This window comes from Perca flavescens, chromosome 6, assembly GCF_004354835.1.
Source record: "Perca flavescens isolate YP-PL-M2 chromosome 6, PFLA_1.0, whole genome shotgun sequence".
In the NCBI taxonomy this organism is placed as follows: domain Eukaryota; kingdom Metazoa; phylum Chordata; class Actinopteri; order Perciformes; family Percidae; genus Perca; species Perca flavescens.
Window position 1 is genome coordinate 16,598,669 of NC_041336.1, and position 23,646 is coordinate 16,622,314.

Here is a 23,646-nt window from a genome sequence, read left to right on the forward strand (position 1 = left end):
AATGACAACAATCATCTCGTAAACACAGTCATTGCCTTTTTCTAGACAAAAATATTAAAATTTGGGTTAAAACTCCTCCAGTATATAAAATTGTAAGTTACATCACTATGTAGAGAAATACAAAACATTGTATATCTGCATTCACTATATGTAAGTGTTGGTCCTGCCTTAGGCATGTAGAGAGCAAAGTGTTGTAATATTGAATAGGACCATTATCAGTTGGTCTGCTGGCTGACACTGTTTGTTCTGGTTGTTTGTTTCAGTCATATAATGTAATTGTGTTTTGCTGTTGCATACAGTTGCAAAGAAAATACTTAACAATTACTGTAATTATATCAGTACAAATGTGTCAAGTTTTTTCACATAGAGAGGGCAGTTAAGTTTTCAAATATTTCTGTTTTCATAACGTAGTATGTAACTAATTCGATTTCACATGACTCGAGTTTTCAAAGTGAGAACATTGTGAAACGAGTAACACACACATTTGAACCAATCTGAGCCGAGCCAGGCCTCACCCAGCTGTTTGTTAGTCTTGTCTGCCCCTCCACCTTTATCTCCTCTTTAATCCCCAAAGCCTCCCTCTCTCTCTCTTCCTCCTTCACAGCATGTACCTCTTTATCTATTCCACCCGCTCTATCAGTTTCTCTCTCTTTCCATCCCTCTCCAGACACACATGCCTTCGCTATTGCGAGGGTGTCTCGACAGTGACACTCACCATGGTGCCAGTGTTCGTGCCCCCCTCGTCCTCTTGCTCTCCTCTCACACAGTTTGTCCTTCTGGCCTGGTGTTCACATAATTAGCCCCATTGAGAGATGATGGCAGAAGGAATGGAAAAAAAGAGGGAAGGAGAGAAATGAAGCTGAGAACAGGTGAGTGGAAAACAACACTACAATCATGGATTCCTAATTTATAATCTTCCTAAAATACTCCCAGTTTGTTTTTTAAATATCAGCACCTGAAAAACTGCAGACACACATTCTGTCTCCATGGGGGTCCAGTTATGTTAATTTAATCCTCTAATAGGATGTAAGGGTTAGTATCTACATCTAAAGAACCACTGAAACAAATCATCTTACTTAAGAGAATATTATTTAACTTTGTCAAATTGCTGCTTAATTCTGACCGTATGCTTTAAACTGTATTTCTTTCTTAAAACAGATATTCAAGATGGTTCAAGGTGTCCTCAGCCTTGTCAGGCTAAAACAGGCCTGTATTTAGAAACGTATGTGTGTCTCTACTCACCAACCAAGCCAACAGCATGCAGCCAAACATGCTCATCATTGTCATACACATGATGAGCCTGGGCAGATTTTCTCCATCAGGTCGCTGCTGGCTAAAAAGAGCACTCAGGTTCAGCCTGGGTGCATGATGGATGTTTCTTTGTCTGCCTTTAACATGCGTTGCCACACATTTGTTTTACTGACAGTCAAGGTCACCTAATAAATCCTGCCTTACCTTCTTTGCAGGAATCAAATCAGCTGTTTCCTCCATCCCCCATCTTTTCTTTCCATGCCGATTCGCTCAATCCCTCTCTTCTGCCTCTATTTTTAACCAGCTTAGCAGCACTGAAGGCATGCGAGGTTTATTCTCTGCCTCCTCCTTCACTCATTACCTGGCTGCCAATTCACAAAGTCTGTTAATCCCATAATGCTTCAACTGCACTGATCACTGCTAGTTTAAAGAGAAGTAAGATGGCAAAGCGTGAGAACAGTTTCCCTTCAAGAATGTTTTCTATTCTGTTCAACTCCATTTGATTCTCAAAAATACTTTGAACTAAACTCCTCCTCTTTGTCTATCTTTACGTCTGAGTACTCCATTGACAGTGTGTGCATTCCCACCATACTAATGTAACCCTCCTTCGATCAATACATATACAACCATTAGAGAGAGTTACAACTCCTGCTCGATCCCCAGACCGTATTTATTGATCAAGACATTTATTTAGTAGGCATCTTAAAGTACATTGCAAAGTCAGCATAGGCAGGGGTGTACTGGTAGTTTATGAGGTGGGTGTACTGATAGATGGGAAGGTTACCAAAGAGGAAGTGGATATATTCTCCTATATATATATATATATATATATATATATATATATATATATATATATATACACACACACAGCTTTTTAGCTAATAGTAATACCCAAGACCTAACCCTTCACTACAACACTGAGTATAGGACTCTGCAGTTCAACTAAAATTAGAAAAAATACATTAATAAATAATCATGTTCATGGAAGCCATCTTTAACTGAAGGTGCAGAATGAAAATCAGTTACCATATTGGTTAGAGCAGTGGACGTTTTCAGTGCTTCTGCAGAGTGAGCTGACCTTGGTGTTAAGTCTTGAATGGCCTTCAGTTGCAGAATATATTATGTCAGCAGTAAACCCCTTACACATAGAGTTCTTCTTAGAATCCCCATCTAGCTGTGTGATCAGAATACAGGCAAAGAGCAGACTGCAGAGTCATGGTGGGCTGCTAGTCAGGCCTCACATTTATCTGCAGTAGGAGAGGAGAGTCTGCACCAGGCCTGGCTCATCAGGACTCTGCTGCACTCAATATGGAGAAGGTGCACGACACAATTGGTTTAAACCATAGACTGTTAAATGTGCGTCAGTGGTGCAGGAAGGTGATGTATGTATTCCTTATATATTCACTATAAAAGATATAAAAGATTATATAAAAGCATGGACATTTGGCCTCCTCTGGTGCATTCTCAGTGCTGGAAATGAATCACGCGGATCTAAAAATGGTCCTCTTCTCATGCCAGTAGACGTTTTCATGGACTGTGAGTACGGGATTGGAGGAAATGCAGCCTAAGATTAGAAATAGATGAGTCAGACATGAGCGGAGGAAGCAGAGAACAAGGGCCTGCCTCTGTATCAGGTGTGCTAAAGCATCTCGCAGTTTCAGCCTTTCAATTCTAGAGCCCTCACATGGACATCTGTAGGTACTGCAGCCTGACGGAGTGCACTTTTGTGCTTGTACTCTACCTTATGATTTACTGATAAATGACATGGACAGTACTCACTCATAACTAAAGCACTCCCTATTTCCCCCCCCAAAAAAATATTCTGTATTAGAGGTTATCATGTACTAGTCATAGATGTGACTCTCTGCTGTGCTAAACCCTCCTATACTTTCAGTCCATACTGCTACCACATGGCAAAATGGTGGAATTACAACTGAGGTGAAAAATATCTGCAGCTGCAAAGAATGAAGAAATGAACAACTCTAGTTAACTTGTTTACCCAGATCACAATAAGATCACAATAGGTTTATTGAATCAACAACCGACTTTCAAAATATAATTCCCGAAGAGCAAAATAGATTAAAATGAACATCTTAATTGAGTAAAAGAGAAAATAGATCACATTTCTCAAAAGGCTATTTGATAAAAATAAACCAGTTGGCACCAACACAGAGAGACACCTTTGGGTTTGTGATTGAGTAGAAAAATAATGGACTAAGCATTACTGACCTGTTTAACCCTTGACCCTGATAATGGATGGACATATCAGTTTACTATCAGGCTCTGTGTCCTGTCTAAACTCCATAAAGAACTAATCCTCCACTAGAGATGAATTGCAACAGATTTCATTGACATAATCCAGATTTATCCTAATCCATCTGAGCATGCTCATAGACAAAAGTGAAAAATAAAAAAAAAAGTTTACAGTTTTTTAAAGTAACAGATATCCACAAAAAGGGAGGATGGATGGATGGATGGATGGATGCAAGTAAAAAAAAAACTATCAAATGTTACAGCAAGAAGGCTACAGACAAATCAAGTTTCAACAGTTGCTAGCTCTCAAGTTATGTTCCCTTCCACCTGAGGTGAACCATGTGCCACTGAATTTTCACAAGGAAGGCAAAGGCCAGATGCAGAAGACAAGTAAAAAAAATTCAAATCAAACATTTACACAACAATTTTGTAAACCAACAACAGCAGACAGATACGACTAGATAGAGGCAACATGTACCCATGCATTGTGTTTCTGCTAACCAAGTTATGTAAGTAACCATAATGTGTGTGATACTCCACATTCAATAATGCAAGGAAGTTCAGTTGAAACATGCTCATGCTATTGTAATGCAACAGTGTACTTAAAATGTGTTCATGTCCTGACTATGATGGTAACATTTATACACAGCATATGGTATTTAAAACGACACTGTCTTTGATTTATCTACATTTGAACATTAACAGTTTCAATATATCCCTGCCACTGTATAATACAGTTGTGTATATAGTACATTAGCAATATTTTATATTATGCTGGCTCAAGCTGATCAAGGTTTAAAAATGGTTTAATTTTCAAAATAAGCAACATACAACTGAACCCAATTATTTCATAGTACTGGCAACCTGATCACAGATAAATATTCTTAAACAAAATGGCAAAACAGAACTCTGTCTTTGCAGCACAGACCTCAGAATTCATAGCTAAGCATAAAATTCACATTCACACGTCCTCACATTTTGCATTCGCATTGCTCAAGCTATCCCTTTCTCATGTAAGCCTGCAGAAATGTACACTCACACATGCACACATATTTACACACAAACACACACGCCTCTTCCGTGTCTTCTCACACAAACATGGCGGGCGACACAAAGCTTTCCCCACGTTTGACATTGGGGCCCTGATGATAGTCCTGGGGGTCGCTGTCTGTGCGCATGTAAGGAGGAGGGACCTCATTGTTTCCGGGATCATCCCAGCCAGAGGGGGCAGCAGAGTGATAATGCTCCCTCACATCTTCGCCATTCTCATCATCGTCATGGTAGGCATCCAGGTCCTGCCAGCAACAAGGCATAAGTAGACGTCATCCTTCATGTATGATAACATTTCTATTTGGCTCAATCTGTAACAAACACTGTGTCTACTTGTTTTAATAACAGACAACTGAAGTCTTATCCCACTCGTTGCTGGTGCACAAGGTATTTTTGCATTCAGGATTTTTTTTTCCTGAAAGGCTAAAACATGATACAGCAGTTTTCTGTCCATATTTTAAGGTAAAGTTTTATCTACATCTGATGATTTGACTTTGAACTATTCAAGTACTGAAAGAAATTGTTTACCCCCTTGGCTTGATGAGTGAAACAAAAATAAATAAAAGGAAGCTAAAACCCTGGAGGTGAACTCCATCACTTCCTCGCATTGTGGCAAAACCTGAACCACAGAAGTGGACCACTGTTATTGTGTTCTCCTCGAGCTGCGTCCTTAAGCTAACCAGTGTATTTCTAACACTACTGCAGCTGTGCAGTGACACACCATTACCCATTAACTTTGATCAGACTCCAGTTAACATTAAGTTTTATCAGACTCCAGTCAGTGGCGTCTGAGATTTCCAAATCTCTGCTCTATGCTCAATATTAAAAAGGTAAAATAAAAGAAAGAAAGAAAAGACACCTTAGTTTATCTATGACGCCACAAATTGACAACATAAGAAATAAATGAAGGATCTGGTTATTAAAATGTTGATTTTTCATTAAACCTTTCAACCCTCAACCCTAATATTCCCTTTAAAAATACTTAAAATAGAATTACAACTTTTCCACATTGTCCAACAAGGAAAGTGTTAAACACTGCATAATATTTGATGTTTATCAGTATATTGTAAAGTGTTCTCTCTCCCTCAAAGACAATGTTTCTGCACTTTCAACGTTGGCAGAGAGAGAGAGAGAGAGAGAGAGAGAGAGAGAGAGAGAGAGAGAGAGAGAGAGAGAGAGAGAGAGAGATACTTTATTTATCCAGAAGGAAATTAAGGTGTCCAATAGCTTATACACATCATACATACACATAGGCACACAGACATATGACATGCACACACACACACACACACACACACACACACACACACACACACACACACACACACACACACACACACACACACACACACACACACACACCAAAAATACAAAGGAAGATATCAATAGTGTGCCCTTACAGTAAAGTTAGAATGTAATTGCATTGACAGATGGATTTCTTAATTTTTAACAAACATGTTCCCTTACCGTGACTGGCTCAGCACTCTGGGTAGTGTAGTATTGGGCTTGCAGAGGTCTGTCCTCAGTCACCGGGGCATAACTTGTGTTCAGTTGCTGAGCAAACATCAAACACAATATTTTAGGAGATATAATCAAATGGGTTAACTTTTTAAAGCTATGTGTAGAAAAACCTGCCACAATTGTCTGGTTTTTGATACTGTTGTCCTGACAGGCTTTTGTCGAAGGTGACTCACTCTGCTAGCGGAGCTGGTGGTCTTCTTGGGGGGAGGGGGCTTGTACTTGGGTGGACCACTGAAATACAAACACATACAGCTGTCTAGTGAATTAGAATAATATAAGACATACAGCGTGGCATTTCATCTAATGAACCGATTTGAAAATAACACACAGAACAAACAGCCAGACGAGAAAAAATAGTGAAGTAAACTGAAGTAAACTGTAGTCATCCAAACTTATTCAGTCAAACAGATACTCACTCTCCGTTGACTTTCTTGTTACTGTGTTTGCGGTACATCGCTATGGCTGTTCCAATGAGGGCCAAGAATATTACGACTCCAATGATGGCTCCTATGATGATGCCTGTAGCAGCACCCTTCTCTGGAAGACGAGTATCTGGAAAAATGAGAAAAAGAGAAGACAGACAATACCATTAAACAAGATCCAAAGTGGACATGAATTCCTTTTTTTAACTGGACGGCACTGCTAAAGTCCATTCCATAACAAAGCCTGCCTTGTTTTATATAGCCTATTATTTAACACAATGGTTTACAATCTTTTGGCCTTATGAACCCTCAAAATAAAACCATGTCCACCCTGAGCCCCTTGTCACTTATTGGTATTGTTGGGAGTAGTGCAACCAGTGATTGTTACTTTTAAATCACTTTTTTTTCTCTCTTTTTTTTAAACCAGAGGAGGTAGAACTTTGCAGTACTTTACAAGAAAAAGCAACAATCAAAGGACAATTTTGGGAAATATGCTTATTTGCATTCTGGTGTAGATTTAGGTGGGAAGATTAATACAATCATCATGTCTGTCCGTTTAATATCAAGCTCCAGCTAGCAGCCTGTTAGCTTAGCTTAGCATAAGGACTGGAATGGAGCTGTTGGCCCCAGGCTAAGAAAGCATTCACACTGGCACAATCCAAGTGAGCTAACTCCAACTTTAGTCTAGAGCTTGCTGGCCCTGCTCTGGGACAGGGTTAGCCTTAAAATTTGTGGGGTTATCTCCTGAAAAACTACATTACAACATTTACATATTACATTCTATATAGTTCAAGTCTGCATGTAAGATAAGTAAAGTTACTCCACACTGTCGGACCCAGGACTAACAATAAAAAGGGTGGCCTTAATAAAGAGAGACTCCGCAATGTGTATGTGTGTGTGTGTGTGTGTGTGTGTGTGTGCTAAGTGAAACACTGTGCTGGTGAAGTACAGAAAGGGTCTTGATTAGAGCGTTGAGTCACATGAGTGATTAAGATGAACCAGAGGAATCATCGGAGGTTCCACTAATGAACCACGACCACACTGAACATGAACCGACACACACACGCACGCACGCACGCACGCACGCACGCACGCACGCACGCACGCACGCACGCACGCACGCACGCACACTGTGTGTTTACTGAAGGTGCAACCCGGCTCATTATCCCCCAGAAATCCCAGGGGATTATGCTAATGAGGGGGCGTTAAAGGGCAGAGAGGCTCTGAAGCTCATTTGATGAGAACAAACCCTGGTCCTAATAATTGGAAGGGTCATGATTGAATGTTGTTAGTCCTCTAATTACAATTCTCCTCTAACAATAGACTACTTTGAATATGTACTAAAAATAATTTTCATTCTTTTGCACATATAAAAGTGTCCCAATGATCATCTCTTTCTTTTCTTATCATTACAACCCAGCACATCATCTATTACTGCTGACCCCGGTTGTACCCTAACTTTGGTTTTCCGCTCTCTTTTATACTTTTTATCGTGCTAAGTAAATCACAAAACCCATATTTGAAGGTCTCTGTGAACCATCTTCATAAACATTCATTTTTAAAAGTGAAATAATGGGAATGACAAAATGAAAAACATGACATTTACAAAAAATAAAAAAAATAAAAGTGGTTCTGAACCTTCAATATCAAAAGTACAATGTGCACCTTTATCTGCATAGTCACAACAATAACTGCTAAGCTTGCCAACTCTTTAACAATGAAACAAAAGGGGTTCCCTGGATATAGCAAATAGAAAATCTTCTTTTGATGGGGTGAACTGAGTTAATTATGTTGTTTGGATTTATTCTGTGGGGTACAACTAAGTTTTCCATTGTTTTGTCCCCCAGCGCAAAACCAACGTGCGGTGCCCTCATTGCATCTAAAGTAGCTTTCTGCTTCTGGAGGGACACAAACTGCCACGGCACTTACACATGGAGTGGAATATGTGTTTCATTTATACGTTATGCGTTTCCTTCTTAAGATTCAAATCAAACATGAATTAAATATTTGCTTTAACTACCTTCCCAGTATTTTAACAACCACTGTAGCTTTGTTAGTAAGACAGGCTCTGTATAAACTACATTTATATACAATGCTCTGTAATAACTACATTTGCATGTAACACACAACAGGCTGTATTTGTATGACTATTTTAATACATTGCAAACTATATATACATTTAGGAAGATTTTACATAAAAATGCATTAAAATAAATTTTTAGGAAGTTTGCTCGACTGCAAAAGTGAGTTGTATATAAGTATAGGTTGATTGAGATATTATTAGTACTGTGATATGAGACTAAATATTTTCTAGGATATTGATTAGCACAATGATATTACCAACATACATCCTTTACATAAAGTGATACAACTCTCAGTCTGTTCTAATAATCAACAGTAATCTTCAAAAAATACCAATTTATAATATCAACTGAAATACTAGATTTACAGCAAAAAGGTTGTTGATGGTTTCTAACACTTCTGTAATAAAGAGATGAGGACAAGCAGCTATTATGCTGGAGAGGAAATTCAGGCTCAGCTGCAGGAAATTAAAACTAATTATTCATGCGACAGTCTGAATCTTAAAAAGTGTCTAACCATGAGCTTGTAAAACATACTTTCATTTCCGGTCACCCATAAAACACAGACTTCAGGTTATAAAAGAACAAAGAATGTGAACTTTAAAATAAACAATACTAAATAATTAGTCTGATTTTTATTTTTATATTAAAAAGTGTGGTGAACATTTTAGCATTTTCAAGTCACAACGGTTCTGAGGAGTGCTTTTCCATTTAGTAATTTAATGGCCATGGTGAGGTGGTTTGCCCAGAAAACAGAAAAATAAAAGACCAGGGCATCTTACAAAAACTCAAGCTAAAGAGACTGACTGGATGTGAAGTACTAGCAGGCATTCAGGCTTTATTAGATTTCCAACTGTTGGAACTGAAATTTGGCATTGAACACATCACATCTAATCACATAAATTCAAATATATGTAGTATAAACCATCTGCCACATGGTGGTGCTGTGTCGCTTAAAAACCAAAGCAGTGCACAGCTACAGGGCACATTTATTCTAGACCTGATACCTGCCTGGTCTTCAGTTTTTTGTGTTACTGCTTCCTCATTCCAGTGCTGTGTCTGTTTATCATCACAGCGCTCCCTCCTCCATTTTGGCTGCCAGGATTTTTTTAAACTCTATAAGAGCCCCCCCCTTTTGCCTTATCTCAAAGGCGTCATTATCCAACCTAAGTCATTTTCACTCAGCAGGTTTCAGGTATAAAGTGGCTCCTTCTTTTCCGATAACCTCTGATAGAGAAGCGAGAGCTGCAGGAAAAGAGGCCAATTTTAGGGATTGAGGTGCGGTGCTTGTGTGAATGACTCAACGCGAGAGCGTGCCCTCTGTGTTGGCCCTGGACACCAGCCATGTCTTGCACTAATGAAACAGCCCAGACAGAGAGAGAGCGAGAGCGAGAGCGAGAGCGAGAGAGTGTGTGTGTGTGTGTGTGTACTGTGCGTCTGCTGGGCCTGTTTAAATCTCTGCAGCTCTTTACCAAGGACATAGCACTTAACCACACATATAGAGTACATTAAGTCCATAGACCTGCGCAAACACAAAATACACACTCATGTACGCGCAAGAAGCAACTGGCATCCTCATCACAGTCTGACATATTTACACAAACACACTGGTCTGCAGCGTGCCCTTTGCCCTGCTGCCTTTCCTTTCCAGACAAACATCACATGCATTCACAAGGACATACAGTATCTACATCCATATTTAAACAGAAGAATAGACACAAAAATGGTTAGCCTGCACACACAACACCAAATCTATTGCAGAGAGCGGTTCTGTATCTCCTATGTAACCATGTGGTGTTTATTCTTTACTGTGAATGCTGAGATGGTCCACAGTTCAAACAAAAAAGTTAAAAGGTCAGCTCCATTTCGGTCAGCCAATCACTGCAGTGACCATACAGTCAGATACACATCTATCCCTTCCTATATGTGAGCCCTCCATTGCTCACCCATGCCTGCCTGGCCAAGCCAGTCAACCATAGAACACCACTCTCCCACAAGGCACTGAGGAGGGGGGGAGGATGGAGTGGGAGTGAAGGAAGAGGAGATGAGCCTGGATGGTTGGCTGAAACCGTCGGAAATTACCGCAGACCCACTTCAGCAAGATGAAAATACCACCAGAATCTCTGGAGCTTTAAGATGCATGGCTAAATACCAGCCGCAGCTCTGCAGCCAGTGGCGAGAGTCTTTCAGTTTTACCTTTATTCTCTTAATTTCGGCCGCAAAAATACTTTTATAAAAGAAATAAATATTCAGGAGACTGATCAGCACACCTTGAAAAAACTTAACGCATATAAGTCACTCATGGGAAAGCTGAAAAGAGAAGGGAGTTTCGTTGAGAGATGAGTCAAGTCGAGATGACGGGTTTCAAACAGTGAGTGACACTGAGGAAAGAGGAGGTGAGAGGAGAGGAATCAAAAGAGAAAAAGAGGGTGAGGGAGCAGGAAGACCCAAGTGAGATGGAGGCTGTGATTAAGATGCTGGCTTCAGATAAGTACAGAGGGATTTCCCGGCTGCTGCCTGCAACTAGCTGATCACATACACTGAGGGGATGAAGGAAAAAAGACAAAGATCTCACATCCCTCTCTTTTCCACTCAATCCCGTGTTCTCTCTTCCTGTGTGTTTACGTCTCTCCCTGAAGGGATTAAGGTTAACATGCTGGCCTATCCTCAGCATCCCCGCACAGGCCGGGCTTTTGCTTCATTTATCTCTGCCTCCTCCCCTCTCCTTCCATCTCTCCCATCATCCCTCTTTCCTGTCACCGGTGTAATTTGGGATTTGCTTGTTCGGGCTGGTAATATGACAGCACAAATCTGCAGCGTCTCCCTCTGCATCTCTTATCTCCTGTACCTAACGAGTAGAGATAAGCCTGTTTTTATTACCCTCCCTGACCTCTTCCACAAATCTGTCTACACACAGGCATGTGCACACAGGTTTTTACAACACCAAATGCCAACTAGCCAACTAGCCAACTTTAAAATCAGAAAAAAATCTTCTCTTCTAGAGTGCTGTAGATCTATTAGAGAAGAGGTTGAGATATACTGTACATGTGGTTGGTCTTGGTTTAGGAGATTTGCAGACCACCAGAAAAAAACAATCCTACTGTAGCTGATGATCAAATGCATTCCTGATAGGTTCGCAGTTGACAAAATTATCCACGTCCTGTTGGCTCAGTAGGACGTAGCCTTGCCATGTGGCAGTGACGTTGTGGGATTGTCCCGCTTGTGAACTTTGCTGCATGTCATCTTCCCCTCTTTTTCTCCCACGCATCTTTTGAGAGTCACTTTCCAGTACACTTTTTAGTAAAGTGAGAAATGTCTATTTAATTATATAAATCAACAGCGCTTGATCACTCCACCACCATTAATGTCTTTGAAGGAGCAAATATTTTTTTTGATTTGGTATTCCCTTTTAATATCAGCGAGTTTTTCTTTGTTGTTTTAAAGATGTCAGTGGAAACTTAAGTATCAGCAAAGGTTTGCCCTTAAAGTTCGAACATAATGAGACAAACCAGTTTAAGCTGAAATTCAAGCCTTTTGAACTCAGCTGAGACACAAGCTACAGTACCGCGGGCTACCACGGTCACAGCAGAGTGCCTGGAGATGAGATTAGGACCGAATGAATTGATGGCCTCTGAAAGAGATTAAGATAAAGAACAGTACATGTAATCTCATTGCTCACTAAGAGAAAAGGGGAATACTAGTCTTTAGATTCAGAGGTTAACCTGGTAGAACACACACCCTATCCATCTATAGATTCAGGGTGAGCTGTGCGTACACCTGGCGAATGTGCTGGTAATACAGTAATCCAATAATCAACCACATAGATAACTGCACAGAATAGAGTGAGAAGAAAATAAGAGGAGGGGAGAGAGTGAGCCAAAGGAGGCAGAAAAAGAGCAAAAACTGAAAAAAAATAGCTTATGGCTACACTGCCAGGGAACATACATGAGCTGCAGGCCTGGACACACTTATAAATTATTCACAATCAATGCAAGTGCTACAGAGTTGAGTGCTGCAGCTACCTCTGACATTAATTTTATGGCAGTTGAAGACTTGCTACACCCACTACCACAATCACCGTCGCCATCACTGTCATTTACTATTCAGCTGCACTTATGATGATATTACAATTCATTTCAGCACAAAACAAATCACATCAAATTGATTGCGCTTGTTCGGACAACACAACCAGCTGAACGGCTCTGAAGGGACAGACTCTACCAATCTGACAGAAGGAAACGCTGATTGTGTGTGTGTGTGTGTGTGTGTGTGTGTGTGTGTGTGTGTGTGTGTGTGTGTGTGTGTGTGTGTGTGTGTGTGTGTGTGTGTGTGTGTTGCCAGGGTTTTTGGTTTGGGCAGATCAGTGATGGTGGTCATTTCTAATCTACTGTGATTCAAGAGCTCAGCATCGTGCATTTCAACTGTCTCAGAATTAAATTCATGTCACCGGCACTGCATTATGAAGGTAAATATGGTGCAAAACGTGAGAGCTTGTAGAATACAATGTGAGAACTTGCAGAACAAAAAATCAGAATTAAAATTTGCACTTGTAAAATTAAAATTTGCACTTGTAAAATTAAAATTTGCACTTGTAAAAAATATTCACACTTGATCTGAATTTGAAGTCACAAAAAGAAAAAAAACACAAGAGCTTGTAAAAAAAAATCTGAACTTGTAAATTGAAATTTGCACTTGTATAAAAAAATATTCACAAATGTGTAGATTGATATTTGCATGAACAACCACAATTCAGTGATTACAACCTCTCGAATCTGTCCCTGTATGCGCTCTCTCGCATCACAAAGTGGAGAATCTGCGCCTCGACTTTTGCAACACTTGTTGCGATACATTTGGTGCAAAACTAATTTGTACCTGTGGACTTAGGCTGTGGAGCTCTGAGCCAACAGAACGGGGAAAGCAGGGTTTCTATCGCCAGATGAGGGACAGCTCGGTCCGGCTTATTTAGCTATGTAGCATGGAAGCCTGGTGGAATAGCAAGCTAGCGTTAGCTAACTAACCAACCAGCCTGCTTCTAAATAAATACCTTTTAATTATCTTAACACTTTTTAACAGTCAAACTGAAACACTGGCGGTGAGCTCCAAGTCCTGCAGCCGCAGACGGACCGTCACCAGCGGGGATCGGCCAGCGGAGCAACATCGCTATTATTGCCAGAAAGCTTCGCTGCCGACCTCGACCTGCAGTCGGAGCTCCAGCGGGACACGGAGAGCCCCGCACCCGGTAGCAGCGGCACATCCCCCGGCCATGACCACAGCTTGCTTTGCTGATGTTGTGCCCACATTTTGCATCACTGCCAATCATTGCACCCGCTTGGGCAGCAACAATAGCTTCTGCAGAATTACATCCACCTCGCGGGCAGCAGCAATCATTTCTGCCGAATAATGTGCCATCTCATAACCCTCGTTGGTGCCGAGAATTGCACCCAAGTAGCAAGGAAATGATAGTCTGATAAAACATTGATGTCTCTAAACGTTCTAAAATGATAATCATCATTGATGAACATGACAAAGAAATGTATATAGCCTAAATTTTAATTAAACAGTAGCTACTTTGCCTTATAAAATCATTATTTCCCCTTGTGGATGGAAGTCTCGGCAGGGATGCAGAACTTGGCACGTGTTACCCGCTGATGACTGTCCATCTGCGGCTGCAGGACCTGGAGCTCACCGCCAGTGTTTCAGTTTGACTGTTAAAAAGTGTTAAGATAATTAAAAGGTATTTATTTAGAAGCAGGCTGGTTGGTTAGTTAGCTAACGCTAGCTTGCTATTCCACCAGGCTTCCATGCTACATAGCTAAATAAGCCGGACCGAGCTGTCCCTCATCTGGCGATAGAAACCCTGCTTTCCCCGTTCTGTTGGCTCAGAAATTAGTTTTGCACCAAATGTATCGCAACAAGTGTTGCAAAAGTCGAGGCGCAGATTCTCCACTTTGTGATGCGAGAGAGCGCATACAGGGACAGATTCGAGAGGTTGTAATCACTGAATTGTGGTTGTGATGGAAAATGAACTTGAGGAAAAAAAAAAAAAAGTACACGAGTAAATGTTGCATTACAAGTTTGCAGCTGTCATTGTGTTCATGCAAATATCAATCTAGACATTTGTGAATATTTTTTCTACAAGTGCAAATTTCAATTTACAAGTTCAGATTTTTTTTTACAAGCTCTCCTGTTTTTTTTTCTTTTTGTGACTTCAAATTCAGATCACATGTGTGAATATTTTTTACAGGTGCAAATTTTTGTTTTACAAGTGCAAATTTAAATTTTACAAGTGCAAATTTTAACCTACAAGTTCAGATTTTTGTTTTGCAAGTTCTCACATTGTATTCTACAAGCTCTCACGTTTTGCACCATATTTACCTTCATACTGCATCTGGGTGTGCGGGTGTATGTGTATGCGTTTTGACATTTTAATAAGCTGTGTGGTGGTAATGTGAAAACTCAGTATTGTGTGTGTGTGTGTGTGTGTGTGTGTGTGTGTGTGTGTGTGTGTGTGTGTGTGTGTGTGTGAGTGAGTGAGTGTGTGAGAGAGAGAGATGCTGCTCTCCCTCTCCCTCTCTGGGGAGACAGTGTGTTCCCTGCCACAGTGCATCAAAGCACACTCCGTTGCCTTGGGAGAAGGCAGGAACTCACTCTCCCTCTCCATCTCTTCCCCCTCTCCATGCCTCCATCATCCCCACCCCTCTATCTCCCTCTCTTTCTTTCTGACAAGGTCGCCGTTAGCCTCTTGCTGTCTGCCCGTCAATATTTACAGTCCACTTTACACTGGCACTGAGGTGGTCGGCTGCAGCCAGCAGAGAAAGCCGGGTTGCATTAGCCAAATGTAGCTGTCCACTCAGGACATGAATGATCTGTTGTACTACAAGCAGCACTCTGGTCCTCCTATTCCTCTCACACGCACACACACACACACACACGCACACACACACACACACACACACACACACACACACACACACACACACACACACACACACACACACACACACACACACACACACACACACACACACACACACACACACACACACAGAGAGAAGGGTAGGAGGTAACAGGTAGAGCTGGAAACAGCATGCAGATACAAGTGCTCAAAAAGCTTAGTTAAATTAAAAAGTTAAATTGTCATCACATTTATGGGACCACATTAAATGTCTAAACCAGCACTTTTAAATTAAAAACATTAAGCCAATTATAATACAATACTAAAGTTGTGATATTAAAATGCTACATGTTTATATGACTGTATAAGTATATATTCTCTAATAGTTAAAAATAATTGTAAAAATATTAAGACAACTTATTTTGTATTCTATTTTGTGCTTCGAATGCTCTGAGAGCAGTAAAATAGTTATATTATTAGCGATGACAGCAATGCAGGTATTGTTTTCACCTAGTCAGTTTGTGTGTGTGTGTGTGTGTGTGTGTGTGTGTGTGTGTGTGTGTGTGTGTGTGTGTGTGTGTGTGTGTGTGTGTCGTCATGGCAAAATGTGGTTCTGGAGATACCTAGTGTAGTGGGAACTACTACAGAAGCGGATTTGCCAGGTGTTTATACTGTATGTGTGTCTTTCTGTGGCCATATTTTGTCACCGTGATAGCGTCGCAACTTTGAAAGATACAGTCCCAAAACTTTACATGTGTCGTTGCGATCAAAATGAAGGCCGAGTTGGTAGATGGGTGTGCTCCAATCAAGGGCGCTGGAAGTAGGAGGGTAGGAAGTAGGGAAAGGGGCCATTGCTCTGGCCATTAACCCACCTCATTTAAAAAAAAAATGTGTACAAAAACAGAACTGTCAAAGCAACAATTAGTGGTTTTATAGTAAGTTACCATTTGTTACCATGTAACCATTTCTTGTCCTTCCAGCACCTCTGTGCAGCATCTGGTGACAAGTTGCCCGGCCAGGTAACTCCCTGTAAAACCACAAACTGTCATTTGTGTTTTTGTACAGATTAAACAACCAAGATATAACTTGGTAATTATTGAGCTTCAGGTGGATTTTTCAAGGTTGGGGAGAGCCACGCTAGCCGTTTTCCTCCTGCTTCTCTATGATAAGATAAGCTATTCACATCTGGGCTCTTTAGCTCCATTCTTAGCATATAAACTTGAAATATGTTTGATCTCCTCTTCTAAGTCTCTGCAAGAAAGCAAATAAGCATGTTTTCCAAAATGTCAAACTGTTCCTGTGAACGTGAGAAATTCAAAAGGGCTTTTCAAATAGCAGCAGGTGTCCTACATTACAGTGTAACACACAAGAAAATGTGTGTATATAAAGGTGAAAGTAATCAGGTTATTATGGTAATCTCTTAGATCAAAATACATGAGGTAATAATGAAGTAAAATACTGCAATACTGAAAATACTTTAATTCACAGTATATGTTACAATCTGAGAATATCCAGCCACCTATTTGACCTCACAATGCCTGCAGGCTTCCCATACATCTTCTCGCCCTGCTTTTTCTCCTCACCCCACCCCCACACCACGCGCTCCTCCTCTACCAGTGTCACTGCGGCCTTGAGGCCAGGCAGTCAGGAGCAGCTGGTATGTTTACCTGCCCTCCTAACCACTGCTAACCTCTGGCTCCAAGGGACTCTCACCTCATTACCTCACCACTCAGCCACACATACAACACAAACTGCACTATCCTCTTAGATTTCTCGCCTACAGCTGGGATGCTACACTGTAATAGGCTCTGTGTGCTGCAATCTATTCAGCAGCCTGTTGTGCAGAAATATTACATAAAATAAAAGGGGGGGGAAAATAACGTTGAGGACTTGGCTACCGCTCCTTTCCACTATCTTTCTCTGAAGTGAAAGAGTCAGTTCGTTCGTTCCTCTGAACTCTCACCAACTCACATGAGAGTGCTCTTCACGTTGCTCTCTTACCAAGTTCCTCACACAGACTGCCAGAAAGGAAACAACGCACAGACGAGGAGACAGTGGTGAAGGATGGAAGAGTGCAGAACATATAGGAAAGAACATAGAACTGAAAGAATAGAAGATTCAAGCTGGAGGGTGGAGAAGTAGATCATGTGTAGGAGGGAAAGAAATCAAAGAGAAAAAGTATGTGTGGCACAAAGAAAAGTTGCAAATGCCCCACTCTTTCAGCTTAATGACATATAAAACTAATGATCCTCTTGCAGAATTTGTTTTTTTTGTTAGGATAATGATTTCCTTTCAAGTGTTGTTTACTGTGTGTTTGTACCTGCTGTATTGTTAACCGCAAAGTAGGCAGCCTAAAAAGCCTCGCACGGAGTCCTGAGAGTGCCATACCAGTAATAGGCCCCATCTCTTCCTCAAACTGCCTCTCATCAGCTACTGATTAATGACACACAGACCCATAATGGCCCTGCGTGCTCTTCACATTCATTCACTTTCCTCTTCATCCCATGCCCCTGGAGACAAACCACAACAATGCGAGCAGTCAAGACACCCAGAAATTACACTCTCGCCAAACTCAAATTCAAACCCTCATTAAGAAAGATGTGTCCTCCATTGCAATTCAGTTATGCATTGCTCCTGGTAGCGGGTGGACAGGAACAATAGAATATAGAAGAGATGGGAAGGTGGAAACGAAAGCATTCAGAGTTCAATTTATCTATATGGGAATAAAGAATGGTTTCATCAATGTTTAAATGTGGTTGATTGGCTGCTTGGTGTGGAGTGCTGGGGATTTATGCATTGGTAAAAAGGCAAAATGCAACATATACTGTATTTTGGCACAAGATGTACGCAGACACACTCACTAAACACATTCACTGCACTTTGAATACAGAACTGTGTACCGAAGTTCATCATTGTGTCGGTTGAACAGCCCTGTCAACAATACATCACACTGTAACTCTTTGGCCAGTGTCTTTAAAGTACAAAAACAAACACATATGTAAGCATGCATGCTGGCAGGCACACACGTATCAAGGCCTTGCACGAGCAGTAAAGCACAAGTGCACACAGACCTCAACATCCAATCTGATGTGCTTTCTTATGCATGTGCACAGATGCAAATATTCACATTTGTGGACACGCTTCAACCCTCACATGTCACGGATGAAAAATATCAAACTGTGGTACATACATCAAACGACATTACACCTGCAGCTACACATTACAAGTAGCTGCCGTTAAAAACCCTCTCAGCATCAGTGATGAACAAATTTACATTCTCATCCTCCATCGAATGCACTGAAGGCAATGACACTGATTACATTGTTGCAAAACCAAAAATGGTTGCAAGTGCTAACCTGCACCTGCAACCATTTTTGGTCTATTGGAAATGCTCTTTAATGCACAATTCATGTGACTATTTTAATGTTACAAAACTCTTCAATCTTTTCCACCTCCCATTTTTGTCTGTTCAGATGCTCCTACTTTCCCGGCTGTCCCATGACTGTTTATCAGTGTGTGCGTGTGTGTGTGTGTGTGTGTGTGTGTGTGTGTGTGTGTGATTTCTTAGCAGCAGTATTTATGTTCAGTGTTTGAGAGTGTATGGGATAATCAATAGTGTTTCAGTGAAGGACACTAAAGGAGCCCAAATCCAAGCCGGCATGAAAGACAACATGACAGAAACACTTGCTGCTCGACCTGAAGGGGCTCAGTGTGACATCTGACCGTTGTCAAGAGCTCAGACACACACATACATGCACACACTCCTTTACACACGCACTGAGACACGCCTGCAAACGCACAAGAGTATCTTCAAATACAGTTAAAAACATTTACACGCTGCTACATCAAAGAAGGCAAACTAATGAGTTATTGACTGATGAGTGCACACACGCACACACAGACACACCTATTGCACACCCAATGCATCCATTCCACGCATAACAGACGTGACTAGCATCCTTGTCACAACTAAGCAGTGTGCTATAATGACAGTGTGTGTACGTGTGCATGCCTGCCTATTTGTGTGTGTATATGTGTGTGTTTAAGTGCATGCATGTGCTGGGCTCAGTGTGTACACAAGTCATTATTAGAGGTTTAGTGTGTGCTCACCAGTCAGTCAGACTCCAGTCAGAGGAGTCAGCTTAAGGGCTCATAGCAGCTCCCTGAGGAGACACTAAATACCATCAGCCGTTTAAATCCATCCATGACCATTTTAAATATGCAGCACACACTCACTCCATTTTTAATAATGGCTGTGAGCAAGACAGAGGCAGCAAAAAGGAGAGAGAAGAGACAGATAGAGAGAAAGAAAAGGAGAGGGGCCAACTGAGGAAGAGGGACAAGGAGAAATATGAGGGGAAAGGGGGAGAGCAGAGTCTGTTGCATTGATTTCTTGGCAGTTTGGCACTGGCCCTGATTCGCCTGGAAAAGCCACAGATGTGTCAGAGCCAGTTAGGCACGCCAGAAGAGAAGGAGCATGCACACACACCCAACTCAGTAACATGCATGTACACACACACACACACACACACACACACACACACCCCCCAACTCAGTAACATGCATGCACACACACCCAACTCAGTAACATGCATGTACACACACACACACCCAACTCAGTAACATGCATGTACACACACACACACACACACACACAACTCAGTAACATGCATGTACACACACAACTCAGTAACATGCATGTACACACACACACACACACACACACAAAAAATGCTCATAAATAGAAAAAATACACAGTGTGCACTCAAAGTGTCTGTGAGTGTGTGTGTGGATTACAAAGGCACCTGTGTGAAAGGAGCGAGTTAAAGCCAGGGATGATGCAAGGGGTTTTGATGCCTTTCTGAGGGAAAACCAGGCATTTCTCTCTGAAGGTAGAGTCAAAAATAGATACTATTACACACACTTAGATGGGCAGTAAATGTCTCCTTAATCCATGGCTTAACTTAGCTCAAAACCCTGTCTGCTCAGCATCCAAAGCACACCTGACTGTGTGTGGGTGCATGCACAGCCCAGCGGAACAGCTGGAAACAGGCCGGATGTACATTTTGATCTGAGGGTGGAAGAGACATTAGGATCAAAGTCTGGGACTGGGGAGAATCAACTGATCTTAGCACTGAATCCATGAGCAATCTCTAGACAGACTACCTGATTAGATAGGCATTTGTGGCATACATCCTGCATGAAAAGTGAAGGGAATATTGATAATAAAGCCTGGGGCAGAATGGTCTCTGGGTCTTCTTAGCTGAAAATGGCACAAACTAATGTCAAGTTCAAGGGTTCGGTTTCCATTGGTGGTCACCTGTGCTACTGGAATAAGATTCCATCAAATCTTTGTTAGATGTATTATTATAAAAGAGAAATATTTGAATAATAAACCATTTACTTTATTAAAAAGAACAAAAAAATAAAATAGTCTCGCATTGCCAGACCTATCTCCACAGTGCTGTGAAGTAAGGTCTAAGTACACCACAGATACATTCTAGGATAGGAGAAAAAAAAAAAAGTTTCAATCTCTTACCACTGTATCGGTGTGTGTACTTCGTCCTTAGCAATCCTCTCATATCAGTCCCAAAATGTCCCAGGTAGATAGTAAATTCCGTTAACATATTATTTGTGAATCTTAATCATTTACCGAAAGAACCAAGCAGGCCTGCCTTATTACACAATCCAAATGTCTTGTTTCCTGTAGTGGAGAAATGCGCCGGATGTCCGGCTTTATCCTGGAAATGTACTTCCGTTGATCAAGACTACTATTAAACTACTAGGCTACTAAACAATTAATTCTAGTTTTTTGCTTGTTAAGTCAATTTAGATAAAGGTACGGAGCTCTAGTTGCCTACAATAAGACATGGAGTCTTATTGAAGCTCGTACCAAATGGGTGTTACATATGTATGTATAAAAGCTATACAGAAGTTATATGTATCTTCCATACACATTTATAAACTACATGCGTTTTCACTACCTATTGAGTTAATGAGAGAAACAACAGGTGCAAGCTCCACCTGAGTATGCAACACTTCACACCGCTTCAGTTAATCCTATATGTCAACAGCAGTCGCTCAGCAGGAATGATGTCATCCTCAGTATAATAGAACGGTAGCTTGCCTAACACCATTTCCTGCTTTGGACAAACGCACACACGCCTACGCAGCTCGGCCTCTCTTGCTCCAGGTAACAGGTGTGTCACAGCAGTGTGGCAGGAACCCGGTGAAATCTCACCCAACAGACTGAATGACCGGTTAGTCAGCTAGCCGGCTGACTTACTGACTGAGAGGATAAGAGCTCACTCACGGTCACGCCGGCTGCACTGTGTAAACGTGGGTCTATTCTTCTCACATAAAGAAAAGGGTGAATGTGTCACTCTCAGTTCAAACAGGGTTACATGTGGAGATGCTCAGACCTACAGAGACACCCCGGCATCTGAGATGTAGATTAGACATGGTATGTTTATTACCCTCTGTGCCACAGACGAAACCAGTTCCGAGACCTGCGTTCATTTGGCTGTCAGTAAAGACACAATAGGACAGTCACACTTTCTTTGGCGTGCCGCTTTGGAATGTTAATCACCACAGAAACCTATTATCTTCACATCCTCTCGTTCCCTCCCCCCATTTGTCTTCCTCTCCTTTTAAAACCTGACAAACTCATTGCACGTTACTAGAAAGTACCATTGTTTCATTGAGTGCACATGTAGAGGCAGACAGAGACATGAGGCGGAGGAGATAAGAGGAGGCGCAGCAGTGAGGGGAGGCCTGCCTGACTGCTGACATAAATTGGAGATCATAAAAAGTGTCGTCCCGGAATTAATCTGCGAAGAATGAATAAAGTGGAGTACCGTAGGGAGGTATGTGTGTGTGTGTGTGTGTGTATATATATATATGTGTGTGTGTGTGTGTGTGTGTGTATAGATCTTGAATCCATAATGAAGACACAACAATGCAAGGCAACATGACACACATGAATTTCAAATTTATTCATAAAAGCTTGATGATCTTGGTTTATGAGGATGTGTGGACATTTTTTTTTCCTAAGAGTGTGTGTGTGTGTGTCCGTGCCTCAGCTGTGACATACTCAGTGCCTCTCTCTCTGATGCAGCGCCTACAGGAAGTGCCACATACATCATGAATTTTATGCATAAGGCTGAATGTCAACATTGATGCATAATTTTTGCGTTAAAATGCTAAATGTCACCAAACACCAGGCTCTGTTTCGACTGACGGGCGGGCCCTCGTATAACCAGAGGATGTGCTGCCAGCCAGAAGTCGCCACGCCAGCCATCACACCAGAACTGAAAGGCTACAACTTTACTGTACGCAGATGTGGCAGGAGTGGCAGAGTAGGCGACAAGAGAGATCGGGGGGACAAGGAGGGTAATGAAAGCAGATTTGAAGTGCTTTTGTGTTTATTTTTTCCCAACACAGATGCATTTGCAAAAAGTTAAACAATATCACCCTGTAAAACATGATTTAATTCCTAACATAGTTTTACCCTTTTATTTTCCCTTAAGTAGCATGAAAACTCTATTCCACTGTCTGACTGACAGCATCATACATTGTATATCTTCTTCCAGCTCTTAAATGAAGCAATATATGATGTAATTCAATCTGATATATTTGGTATCTTTGGAGACTATTTTTCCTCTCACCTTTGATGTCTAGCCAAGAAGATAGTTTTGGTTCAATTTCTGTTATATCTGTCTCAGATTTCTACAGCCACCTCAATACAATAGAGGTGAATGTGTGTGGTGCTCACGGCACTGAGGCCCCAGTTACACCTGGTATTAACGTTTGATAATAACATTTAATCCCATTAGTCCAATCAATCAAATTAGTTCAGTGGATGGGCATCCCTTTTAAAATTACTTTTTGCAAGGGAAACCTTTATAACTTCTTTCCAGGCTTTCTTTAGCTAGCGGGAACATGGATGTATTAAGTAGAACTGGTGGACACCATGTTAAAAGATAGCGCCCCCATTGATTCTCAAAGTTGCTTACCGGGCACATACCCCCGGAAAAATCTCAGCAGGCTTCCTCGTGCTTCTGGGTCTATGGAGTGTGCACAGAGTCCTGACAAGCTGGTTGAAAGCATGCGCATCCCAGACTTCCCCTGCCCGAGCAGACTGACTTCCTGTTGGCTCCCCGCACACATTAAT

At 41.4% G+C, this 23,646-nt stretch overlaps 1 protein-coding gene across 2 annotated transcripts in view; it reads right to left on the minus strand.

The window, feature by feature from the left end:
• Positions 1 to 3,261: 3,261 nt before the first annotated feature.
• The window catches only part of si:ch73-22o12.1 (nectin-2), an 81,926-nt gene continuing 61,541 nt past the window's right edge, over positions 3,262 to 23,646 (minus strand). The window contains exons 7-10 of one of the 2 annotated variants that reach the window (XM_028580986.1): positions 6,492 to 6,627; positions 6,249 to 6,306; positions 6,022 to 6,108; positions 3,262 to 4,799 (exon numbers count right to left, since the gene is read on the minus strand). In XM_028580986.1, the coding sequence (XP_028436787.1) occupies positions 4,593 to 4,799; positions 6,022 to 6,108; positions 6,249 to 6,306; positions 6,492 to 6,627 (488 nt within the window). In that variant the 3' untranslated portion in view covers positions 3,262 to 4,592. Of the gene's footprint in view, positions 4,800 to 6,021; positions 6,109 to 6,248; positions 6,328 to 6,491; positions 6,628 to 23,646 lie in introns of both variants that reach the window. The other variant, XM_028580985.1, reaches the window with a different exon arrangement.